Source organism: Triturus cristatus, chromosome 1_2 (assembly GCF_964204655.1).
Source record: "Triturus cristatus chromosome 1_2, aTriCri1.1, whole genome shotgun sequence".
NCBI classification, from domain to species: Eukaryota; Metazoa; Chordata; class Amphibia; order Caudata; family Salamandridae; genus Triturus; species Triturus cristatus.
The window spans coordinates 605,711,062-605,724,213 of NC_140580.1; the positions used below are offsets into that span (position 1 = coordinate 605,711,062).

The 13,152-nt window shown below is 42.7% G+C and overlaps 1 protein-coding gene across 1 annotated transcript in view; it reads left to right on the forward strand.

Moving 5' to 3' along the window:
- TBATA (thymus, brain and testes associated) overlaps positions 1-13,152 on the forward strand; it is a 181,532-nt gene that overhangs the window by 23,083 nt on the left and 145,297 nt on the right. The window contains exon 2 of the mRNA XM_085615041.1: positions 6,966-7,022. Coding sequence (XP_085471167.1) covers positions 6,976-7,022 — 47 coding nt within the window. The 5' untranslated portion in view covers positions 6,966-6,975. The remainder of the gene's footprint in view (positions 1-6,965; positions 7,023-13,152) is intronic.

Genomic DNA, 13,152 nt, shown 5'->3' on the forward strand with positions numbered 1-13,152 from the left:
CCTGTCCGAGTGCCTAACTGTAATGATGTCTGTATCACTGACGTAGATTTTTGTTGTTGAGGGCGAACACAGGTCATGCGTGTGCGCCAAGACACATTCCTATCTCAAGATTTGGGATCTTTTTGGACCCTGAGGGGTGCCCAAGTTGCTATTCTCATAGTGGTGAAAGGTTTCTGCCTTTGTAAAGAATTAAGTAGCATGAGCACAGTGATTGCAGTGCACCGTGCAGTGGTCAGTAGGAGTGAACAGGCATTTTTGCCTGTGCCACTTGACTGAGACATACAGGCTCACTTATTTATAGTTCCTCTGCTGTGTGCTTAACTCACCCTTGGCTTACATTGGTTTGGTGTGTAGTGTTGTGCAGCATATGTGTGTTGTACATGTGCCGGGTGTATGTGTGCCTATGAATGGTACAATACATGGGAAAAGTAGTGCTATTCATGTATGTATGCATGTGCTGGGTGTATGTGTGCTTGTGAACAGTACATGGAAGATTCTGGGTCACATTTTGAGAGAACCAGGCCTAACTGGAGGAACTTGAGGTGGAAGAGGAATCCCCTCAGACAGATTTGGAAAATGGCTGTCTCTGAAGGGTCACTCCAAACATTTTGCATTCCTCCACCTCCTCCTTTTCTGATCTTGCTTTTGTTGGTTTTAGGACTCTGAGCGCTTTACCACTGCTAACCAGTGCTAAAGCAATCTCTCCCATAGACATGGTTTCATTGGATTATCCACAGATTGTGTATTTAATTTACCCACAAGTCCCTAGTACAGTGCACTACATGGGCCTAGGGCCAATAAATTAAATTGTACTAGTGGGCCTGCAGCACTGATTGTGCCACTCACTTGAGTAGCCCTTTAATATGTCTCAGGCATCCCAATACAGAGCCTGTGTGGGCAGTTTACATAGCCATGTCGACATGGCATTTAAATCCCCTTACTAAGCCTTAAACTCCCCATTCATTATATATACGTCACACCTAAGGTAGACCCTGGGTAGCACAAAGGGCAGGGTGCTGTGTAATCAAAAGGTAGGACATGTACTTTTAAGTTTTACATGTCCTGGTAGTGAAAAACTCCCAAATTTGTATTTCACTACTGTGAGGCCTACCTCTCTCCTAGGTTAACATTGTGAATTCCTTATTACACTTATAAGCTCTAATTTATGATGGAGAAGGAGTAGCTCTGTCATGTTTCATATTGTTGGAATGGTAAAGATAAATCTTCTTTGCTGGCAAAGTTGAATTTATCATCACTATTTAAGAAATGCAGCTTTTTTGAAAGATGGCATTTCTCTGCTCTTAGCTCTGTATGCCTGCAGCCTAGTCCCAAACCACATCTGGGTGGGTGACAAGTGGACTTTGTGCTTTCCCTCTGGACAGCCACACACAAAGTAAGGTTAGGTGTGACTGAGTGGCCATCTACATCCTGATGGGTCACCCTGGGCAGTTTGGGAGGGTGGGGCTGACAGACCTGAACAGGTAGCGTCCTGTCCCCACACAAAGAGCTGCATATCCCCTATACTAAGTCTAGAGCCAGAGCTATTAGAGAGAACCTCTGTGCACTTTAAACCATGTCTTTGAAATCACTCTCACTTCAAAGGCACAACTGTGTACAAGTATATGGTCTCTGACCCCGCCATATCAGACACTTCTGGACCTGTGAAAAACTCTGTCAGGAGGAAGGACTGCTGTGCTGCTACAAGGACTGCCACCGTGGTCCACTGCTGTTTTGGAAGAACTGCTTTACTTCTGCCTTCTACCCTCTGCCCTGCTTAGGAAGAACAGGGCTCTTGCTTGAACCAAAAGTGATCTCCAAAGGCATACTGGCTTGCCTCCTTTTCTAATACTCAGGGATATCATAGTCTCACCTCCTGTGCCTGGTCCATTGGAAGTGGATCCAGGTGGTTGCTCCAGTGGACCGACGCATCCTCTGCTGCATGAGGCAGAATCGACTCATCACAGCTGTTAAGGAAACAGAACCGTCACATCACACTTGAAACCAGTGTATCGCTACCAGAACTGACGCATCGGAACCACTGCATCTCTGCTGCTGCAGGAGCGACGATCGATGCATCCCTTCGACTGCGTGGAGAAACCCAGAACCAACACATCTCGGAACTGGTGCTTTGTCTTCGGAACCAGCACATCACCATCATTACATGGAGAAAATCGAAGTCGTAGGTCAACTGCGGGATCCACACCAACGCAGTGCTCGGCTGCACCCTGCATCTTGAGACCAGGATCAAGTCATTTTTGTTCAGTGGGCCTTGCTTGACTCCTGGCCCACGCTCCATTGTGGTCATCCTGAACTCTTGACTTTATCCTGGACCAGCGTAACCAAATAGCCCCCAAAGGCACTTACTGCTTCTAAGCACTGCTTTTACATTTAATATTTAAAAATTCATATCTTGACTTTTTGTCATTTTGGTCTTGTTTTATTTATAAAATCATAATCTATTTTTTAAGCTGGTGGAGTCTTTTCATAGTGTTTTCAGTATGTTGAAGTGTTGCACAAATACTTTATACATTGCCTCTTTAATTAAGCATGCCTACTCTGTGCCAAGCTACCAGAGGGCGAGCACAAGTTAATTTATAATATGTACCTGACTTACCCTAACTAGGATTGTGGTTCCTCTTGGACTGAGTGCATATTTCTGCCAACCAGAAACCCAATTTCTAACAGACGCATTCCTGTGAGGCGGGTGGGACACACTGGAAGTAGGGAGAGCCAAGCTCTTCATTGCACTTCAAAGGTTGCTCTTTGATAGAGAGAGAGGTCACTAATAAGGGGCCTGGTCATTTATCAGGAAGGAGGTGGGCCTGATAAGCTAATCATAAAGAATAGGGTTGGGGCCCTTGGGTAACCTTTTGATACATATCACTGTGGCTGACATCCAAGTGTGAAACTCTAGTCTCTCCCATGGCCTGTGTTTGGAGGCTATTAAATCTGGAGTTGCTCCTGCTGTGGCAGACTGTTTTCTGGAAGAAGGACAGAGGAGAAGGCACTTCAAAAGGAAGCAGACCCCCAACATAAACTTCAAAGACCCATACTCTAAATCACATTTGCTGTCCGGAGATGGACTGTAAGACGGAGAGCCCCAAAATTGTCAACTGTCAAGCAGCCAGTCAGGTTGTGCAAGGAGGATAAGCTCTACAAGACTTCTGCCTGTGACCATGACTGGTGGCCACAGCCTGCCAGTCTCTCAACTGGGCGTGGGGACATCACCCAGGGAATACAAGACCATCTTCCACTGAAGCCTGGAGCACCAGTGCCTGCCTGCATGCTTGCCAAGACCAGGGTGTCATGTAAGGAAGAGGAATACTGGAGGGAGCAAGATTCAGTAGAGGTGGGGGATCCTGACAAATAGATCCCAGTAGTCAGGTGTCAGGAGACGGCTGCAGTACCCAACGGGTCTTGCCTGTGTGCAGGGAGATGTCAGCGACCCCTGTATGTCAAGTGGAGCCACCTTGAAGATTGATGCTGTGCCGATCGGGCTGTACCCAGGTACAGAATGAGGACAGTGACCCTGTATGCCAGAGGGGGCTACCAGGAAAAGGCAATGACCATGGTTTGGTTGAGACAGCCATCCTGAAGAGGAGGCCACCGCAGTGAGCAAAGCGGGCCTAAGTTCTGGCACTGTCTATATGAAAGATGTTACTACATCTTTCTGCTTCTTCCTTTCACTCTATTAGATACGCCTTTATACTATCAATATGCAATATTACTAAGAAGGAGCTAGTCTACCTTAGGCATTTTGATTCAAATTTAATTTCTCCATGTCTCTTCTCCAATTCATCAGTGTTTTTGCGCTAAGGATCTTGACACAATGTTATTTTACTACATGGTATATTAGGGAATATTTATTGTGCATGCAGAACTGATTATAGTGCATTTTAAGGCAAATTGCTACAGAAGAAATAAAGATTAAGAGCATACTCAAGCAATGAGAGCACATATAAACTAATTGAAAACTGGTAAAAGAGAAGAAGTTCAAACTTAACTACCTTGTACATTCTACTGCCTTTTAAATCAAAATGTACTACGAAATTGAGTACAAGCAGGTCTTGTGAGTGGTTGGTATTGAACAATAAACAATAGCTATAATTGTTTTCTAAATTTGAAATACCTTCTTCCAAGGAACAGAGTTAATGGGAAGTGCATCAGACTCTAAGGCTATTTCCTCATTTAATATTTAATAGTCTCCAACTGTAAAATAAAGCATCTTGGCTTGCTTTTTAACTTTGGGCATGGAGCAACAACAGCACATGTATTTTGAGGTGTTCTCCCAGTAGCCTTCAGGACAAACGACATTTGTTTGTACAGTTTTGCAAGGATGTGTTTCTTCTTGTTTTCAGGACTGGATATCATACGCTACCTTCACTCGCACCTTACTAAAGTTCGCATGATTCGAAATATTGAATTACCCATCTTAGTTGATCAAATGGTTTTGTGATGAGACTAATTTTCAGAACACCACTCTGCGATTTGTTGGCCAGAAATTCGCTGTTGCACTATATCATTGGAATGACTAAATCATAGTACAGATTTCAGTTCACCAAATGGATGCTAGGACTGCAAAGGAGGATATCTACCTGTAAATGTAAAACGATGGAGGTGACAGTTGTCTTGGACTACCATGTGCCATTGTCATTCATGTTCTGTCTCAGCCCAGGCCAGGATTTGGAGGACCCAAGTGCCACCTGGAATGTCAAAGTTTTACAGTCAAGCTTCTTTTTCTGTGGAATCAGTCCTTGCAATATAGACACAATGCTGCAAACGAGCACTGACCACCACGGAAAAGAAATTGATCTAATTGTCAATGTAAATAGTTCTTGGGCTAGAAAGATTTATTAAACATTGGACCAGGGTTCAGCTCACCTGCAGCCAGGGCTAAATCAGTACTGGGGTGGGTGACTAATACTCGGGAGATTAGCACGCTTTAACATCTAACAAATTAATTTGATCTGTTTAATCAGTTAGAAGTATCACTTTAAATGTATGACACTATTTTAGAAGCTCATATAAAAAGTGTTCTCAGTATGATTTTAGTTCAGGTTGTTTTGAGGCCCTGGCAAGATGAGTTCATATTATACACGAACAGAAGAGGCTAAGCACTTGTCTATCAAATGTCTTGACTTTGGGTTGCTGGCCCGTCCAAATTCTCAAACACCTCTTAAAGGAGCTATTTGTAGGGGTGCTGCTTAAAGATGTCTTATTGCCTAAAGTGGTATGTATAGATAATGTGTCACGTTTACAGTAGAACTGGGTAGCTTAGCAGATACTTTTTTCCCATGGGTCGTATGTGCAATTTCAATGACAAATACTCTCACTGTACGAACTACACTTGGATGCTTGTGTGAGAATTGGACCCTTGCATAGAAAATACCTACACAATATAGAGGTCTGTCATCTGCAATAAAATTGTACTCCACGAAGGGCTACAAGTACAAACATTTTGCGAGGTTACTCACCGATATTTTGGGCACATTTATTGACGAAACTTTATATTTTAGCCACTCTCCCTTGAAGAAAAGTATGCAAATATTTTACGGGCAAGAAAATACACAATTCAGTATTCAAGATTTATATGAGTTTAAGCTTGCATAAAAAAACATTTTGCACAGTCCTCAATTACGTGTGCTGTATGCATTACGATTTAACATTATTTTCAGTGTTGAGGGGCTGAATGTTAGGAAGACAGCTGTATGGACATTTTAGGTTGATGCTGGTCTTAGTTGCACTCAGCAGGCATTATGTCTATCTAATATCTTTAAATGCTGTTGACTGTGGTAATGAGATTGTACCTGCTATACATACACTACATGATTGCTTCATTTACATCCACTTCCCATTGATATAACTGAGTGGTGGTAGCTTTTCGGGCACTGCCTTTTTTAGGGTTCAAAATGCATGTTTTTTTTATCAGACTTTGACCCAGAGTAAGAGAGGGAAAGGCAGGAGAGGGGAATAAAAGAGGAAGAGAAAATATGAAAACATCGATGAATGGAGAAAGCAGAATAGAAAAAACACAAGAAGAGCGACACATAAATAGTATGTGTAAGGTGGTGGGAAAAAAGGCATTCTGTGGAATTAGACCGGGCAGCCTTGGCATTCTGCAACAACCCCTCGTTTGATAGTGCCAGCAGTGGGCTCTTTAGACAAAGTTTAAGCCCCTGCTAATCTTGGATTAGACCTACAAACGGCTCAAGCTAACTCTACAGCCTTGTGTAATAAAAAAAAGAATGAAAAATACATATATTTATACGTACATTGAAGGAGTGTGGGTCAGCCCTCTTCATTCATTAGTCTGTTCAACTACATTCCCATTCTGCGTCCACGTAAAACAGCATAAATCCTGGGGCAGTGGGTCAGCCCACTTCAGCCCTTTACTCTCTTACAACACGTGAGAGTAAGTTTTACCTGATCACATGTACACCCTCGCCTACAAAGTGTCCGCCTACAAAGAAGTGTGTTTCAGTGCTGGGGCTGGTGGGGCTATGCTTTACATTTCCAATGCTTTATCGGTTTATACTTTCTTCTTTAGTTATCCTTGTTTATTTAAACTGTACCTTCAAGTTTAGTGCTTCACATCTAATAGAACCTTTTATTTGAGCCAATAGGAAGCGTATTTTCTTATGATGTGCATTAAAACTATACATTTTTTAGTATACCTGTTGCAAATGTATATGCAGATTTTTAATTTTGAAGGTTTAGTGCACGTATATGGCCGCCCCTTTAGGCGGTGTGTTTTTTTTTTCTTTTTGTAGCATACACCTGCAATAAATATTTAAAATAACCATTGCACAAGCTTGTGAAGGCCAGGTCCACTGGTTTTTGGAATTTTATCCCCGAATATGAAACTCTGCAGGAGTGATGGTGACTGCAATAGCAATACAGACATTCACTACCAGAAGCAGTGCTAAGGTTTTATGTAAAGAAATGCATTTTCTTTGTTGTTACAGAAACCGGACAATGGCCTCTGAGACAATCAATACTCGACCGGTTCTGCAGCAGGTGAAGTAAGTATACACATTATTTCTGCCTTGGAAACAATGGGCAGGGAGCGGTGCGTTCCCATTACAGGTTGGGAATGTGGCCGAGTCTGTTCACCAAACTGGAACTCAATGGAGTCCTTGACATTATTGACCTCGCCATTATGCACTTTACAATACTATGAAACGATATACAATACATTTCTAAGCAAAATCATGGCTTGTTATTTATGCGATCTAGAACATATTCAGAAGACTGCATGAAAAAGAAAAGCTGCAATATAGAGCATGGACTAAACAGTGCCTTGAAAAAGGTGGAGCCTAACTACTGGCCAAAGCAGTTCCTAAGCATCATTGGCTCTAATTTTTGGATGGATGGAATCTGCCTGAATATGTCCACAAAGTATCAATTTGTGTTATAGGGAGAAAAAGAACTAGAATTTTAATTGTATAGTATTGATATAGCGCTGAATACCTCTGATGAGGCGTTGAATCACTTTTCAGTGAGTAGCATGCTACTCCAGAACCCAAAGAGGATTCGTGGTGGGTTGGTATAGGGGAATGTTTGTTAATTGAAGTGGTGGACGTGTGAGACTGTGAGTTGGATTGATAGGATAATGGAGCGATTGGATAGTGGAGAGATAGCAGAGGGAAGAGTCTAGAAAGTAATATTTGGGAGATCATAGTAGTTAGATGAGGCTTGGGATGAGTAAATCGAGAGATGGAGGAGGGACCAGTTTCTAGAAAGGGATTAGGGAAATCATAGTAGTAAAATGAGGTTTTGGATACATGAGGGATGAATTTAGAAAGCATTGCTTGGGAGATCATAGTAAAATAAAGTTTTGGTGAGCAGAGGGGGGAAGAGTCTAGAAAGGTTTATTTTGGATATCATAGTAGTGTGGTATGGGGATCTTTGAGAAAGAAACTGGTAGGCAAGGGAGCAAGTGGATGGATAAGGGACGGAGAAAAGGGAATGTGGGTCCCGCTCAAGCTCCTGACTGGGTAAGTAAGTTCATAGCACCTTCCGAAAGATATCAGGATTGTAGTATGCTCTTCTTTTGCCAGCAGAACTATTCAAATAAGGCTTAAATCAACCACTGTAACTTCCTTGCTAAAGAAGTATTTTTTGATCCAGTTGACCGAGGCCACTGCAGACCTATAACTAAGACTTCTATGATTGCCAATACCTGGGAAACATGTTACCTTACAGCCCAAAAGAACACCTGAGAGACCATAAAATTTTGCAGGACAAGCAAATATATTTTGAGTGCTCCATAGGAAATACAACTTCCTAGGTGTGTGTGTCGGTGAACTACTGACAAATCACTTTTCGGTCCTCCATATCATTGGATCTAACTTGAGATATTACCAAATACTAACAAGTGGAGAACCTGGCCCCTTATTTGATGCAATCTCTTCCTCACAGATTGACTCCGCATTTCTAGACTGGGCTGTTTCTCAATTGGATGATCTACAGTCACTAATGTATTACCTAAAGGCTCTTCCCTGTAGGATGTACTTTTCAACATATTTTAAAGACCACTAGACTTCTTAATCAGAAGCTAGGAGTCAAGTTTTCAGAAATATGGTCACACTGCCCAAGTTATTTTCCATTTTTACCTATGATTGGCAAACCTGTAAATGGGGAAAACACTGCTGCTGCCTCAATTCTTTGAACACTGACATTTTTCTTACTTTTTAGCAAGCTGGCCATACTGTGCCATCCCCTCAGTCACCTGTCCTGGTTGACTCTTTTTACGAGTGGCTAAGGCCAGAAACCTTGGTAGAATCTTCAACTGTTACTTTCCACGAAACCTCTTGTAGAATAAGTTGCTTCTGTCAAAATCAGGAAAATCGAGAGCCCTAAAAAGTATACAATACTCAAAATGTGTCCCATGCCACGTCACTTTGATTTATTCCAAAAGACTGCACATAGGCCTGCCCAACAGCTGCATCGAGGGCCTTCAGTTTGCTCAAAATCAATCTACAAGGCAAAATCTAAACTTGTCCATAAATACACAGTTTTGCCATGGTTCAGATCTCTACACTGGCTATTTCTTCATCCAGAAACATTTGGAGAAAGATTACTCGTGCGTCTGCCTTCTACATAAGCTCATCAAAGGACAACATCTTCTACCCTTGAAAATGAACTTGCCACTTCACTAATCATGGCCTCCTATTAAATCCACTGGCTCATTAACAGCTCTATGGTATTTTATTTGGAGAGTGCCTACCAGGAGGAACTAGGGCTTGCCTTTACAATTATTTACAGGAATTTTAAAATCTGGAGCACTTCAGATGTCCATGTTTTTCCAAGCTCCAATGACCTACTTAGTTTTGTACAACCCCCTCCAGGCGTATATTTACTTCAGTTCCCCTTCACGCGCCACCCCCTTTCTCTTGACACCCCAAAGCCCCCTCCCTTCTGAATAGCATCTGCATTGAAGCACAGAAATACTCTTACTGAGGGCATGTTGATGTCGTGCATGCGGAAATACATAGGAAACACAATATTGCATATAGTTCAAACAAACTTCAGAAAGATCTATCTCTGTCTAGTTTGTGGAGTGAGAGGTGAGGAAGGGTGTGGTACCAGAATACTGACAAATCACTTTTCAGTACTGCATATCAGTGGCTCTAACTTGAGATATAACCAAATACTAACAAATGGAGAACCTAGCCCCTTATTGGTGCTATCTCTTCCTCACAGATTGACCCCACAGACTATTGTCCGACAAAAATATTCTGTTCTCAATTTACAAATATATTGCTCCATTGGAATTAATATTAGAAATCTACTATTAATATTAATATAAGAAATCTACTCCAAATAGGGTGGCATTTTGTAAATGGTATTTTGAACACATTGTTTATGATAAATTATATCTCTGACAATGATATTCAGATATGCAATCATAAGGTATACTAATCTCCTTGCAGTGTACAAAACATGTACTCAACAGAGCACAACAAAGCAGTATTTATTTTATGACAGACACAAGTACAATATTGAGGATGTCCCATCTCTAGGACCCTCCCTGGATCCCTATGCACAAAAGAAAATGAATGCAAAAAAGCAAAGACCTTCTTGGAGGCAATTCCTTTCACATCATTTCTTCTGAACAGCACCCGTGAGGTTTCATGTCACCTGCTCTGTTCTCACAAATGTTTCACACTGACAGCTTTACTTGTTCTATTTTCTATTGTAAAATCCATCTACCCAATCACCCATCCATCCACCGATCCATCCATCCATCCATATTCACCCACCCATCCATCATTCATTCATCCATCAATCATTCCATCCATCATTCCATCACTTGTTTTCGAGGTATGAAGACCCACATTTTTATTTATTTCAAAACATGAATCCTCGTACAGCGCTCAGAAATCAGTTCAGAGGCAGTGGAGACTGATACGGGGTCGGCATAACTATCATCTGTCATTTGTTCTCCAGTAAATCAATCGCCTCAGAAGCTGAGTCTCCAAGCCAAGCAGAGTGAGCAACGAAGCATGAGCAGGACAAGCCATGCTGCTTGTAAACGTGTGATCTGTTACAGCGTTCTAGCTCTCGCAGAGCGCGGGGGAAAGCCTGCGTACCCCAGCCAGCTGTCAAGCTCGATGTTGCAGAAATGAGGCAAAGCTTCAGTAAACATGGCGATCCAAGATGTGACCCGAAACAGCAGTTCTAATGTCACAGTGGAAGGAGTTGTTCAGTGTTTACACAACAGTTCTGACGTACTATAGGTCTTGTAGGCACCTTGGAAGATTTACAAGCCCCTTGCGAGACATTTACGTTGCCGTTGCGTTACTTCTGTGATGCAGCGGCGGCGTAAACCATGCGCCATGTTGTGCCTTATTTACAACGTGACGCATCTAGGGAGATGTGTCATGTTGTAAAGCCCTGCGCTACATTAAACCTACGTCAGGTTTAATGTATGCAGGGTGGCCGTTCCGTCGGAAAAAGCCTTGGAAAAGTGGCGCAGTGAAATCTACAAGATTTCACTGAGTCACTTTTCCTAGGCTGCTGCGTCAAAACCCTGCGCCTGCTTGAAGCAGGCGTAAAGGCATGACGCAGCATGTTAGGTATGGGCAGCCCCTGTGCATTGCTGGAGTTGCGTCGTGCTTGCGACACGACTCCAGCAATGCGCCACCCTTATGCCATCAGATGTGTCACGCATCTGTTTTTCCTTGTGCCACGATGCGCTGCATTGTAAATGCGGCGCATCTGTGGTGGCGCAAGGGTAAACTTGCGTGACGCATCTTTCCTGGCGCATCCCTGCAGATTTGCAGGGATGCACCAGGAAACATAAATCTGCCCCCTTGTGTTCTCGGGGAGGTCGAGCCTTGCTTCTATCAGTGGAATAAGAAGACCCCCGTTCATCGACAGTACCCTAAGATGTGAGGGAACAAGGCTGTCTGAGAATCTACTAAAAATACCAGTCACATGAAGCAATATGTATTCTTTAATAACGTAGTCAGTACAAGAGAATGAGGCTGAAGTCGTGAGGCATGTATTTGTACCCACACATGCTAGAGAGAAGGACGTTCTACGTAACATATTGATAGATGATTAACACAAGCCAATAAAAATACCTTGATTAAAATAATATGTGTACTGTGTGCATGACATCTGATAGAGGTGTTTAGTATGATGGCTTATTATGGATGCACATGAATAAGGTCTCTTCCTCCTGGGGGGTGACTTATGGGCAGTGCTTAATTTGTGCCACTGATTATGGGCGGGGGGCACTGGTGCTCTTTTTTGGGTAGTAGGGTTTTGTTTTTCATCGTCAGACTTCGACCCAGAGCAAGAGAGAAAGACAGAAAAGGTAGAAAAAAAGAGGAAGAAAAACAATAGTAAACAGTTACAAAGGGAGAAAGCCTGAATAAAAAAAAAACCTGTAAGAAAGAGATAGAGAGAGGAGGAACAGAAGGGTAGTGGAAGAAAGGAGGCATGAGGTGGAATCAAGCAAGGAAGTCTTTATATTCAGTAGCCCCAGTATTCGTGAGCGCTGGCAGCTGCCCAAAAAAAAATTATTTGGGACCATGCATGTTTACAAAATTAGGAGCCATGTATGGGGTATATATGCAGAGCAATGGGGTAACCCAGTATCCCTCAGAACCTGGGCATATACAATACAAACAACAATTGGTTCTGTCAGGTCAAACAATTTCTTTGTAGTTTTACACATTTACATAGGACAAAGTGATCAATGTACACTAGGCACTTGAACATAACAACAAAACAAGCATTGGCATAGCCAATAGGTCTCGCCTTTGGGACCTTATAAGTGTTTAGCCATGCAACATTTGCGTAACTAAATACTTATAAGGTCCCAAAAGCGAGACCTTTTGGCTATGCAAAGCGGCCATGCGGCCGCAAAAGTGAAAGTGATCGCGATCCGATCACGATCAAACATCAAAGCGGCCGTGCGGCCGAAAGTGAAAGTAATTGCGGTAAAACGCAGTGCGCGCGCCCGCGCACATGCACTGTAGCTCTAGGCTGGCCTGGTAGCACTTTTTTGGAGCCCTCTCAATAAGTCTCGCCAGACCAGCGCGTGCGCTGGGTCAGGCGAGACCTAAACAAGATTATGTTTTGAAAGGAAGATAATATTTTACTTCACGTTTCCAAGTTATTAGTCAAAGTCTAGAATTGCCAAGAAAAAGCAAGAAAATGGCTGTCTGATAATTCAGTTGCTAAAGCGGCGCATGTGAACGTGATTTATAGTGACACAGTGAGTCAAGTGACAAGGTGGCAAAGTCTGTGTATTATACAAAGAAGTGACATGATACTGTACATATATTTACAGGTGGAGTTTTTTTAAAACAAAGTCCAATTCCAAAATGTAGCGACAATGACCCTGGCTCGGTAATCAAATTACATAGATTTGCATGCTAGGAGACCTATTGAAACATGGACAGATAACTGTTGACGTTTCGACCCTGACAAAAGGCATAAATTAAGGTCAACGCGGGTCTTCTTCAGGACAAAGGATAAGCTGGACAGCCGGTTCTTCAAAATAATCGAAGGAAGCACGTGGAACGGGACCCTAAAGCCTTAGGGTGAGGAAACCAAGGGATTGGTACAACTGGTGGTCAAGCGTTGACTGAATAATGCTCCTGATGACCGGAAGTGAAACGGGTAAACAAGCGC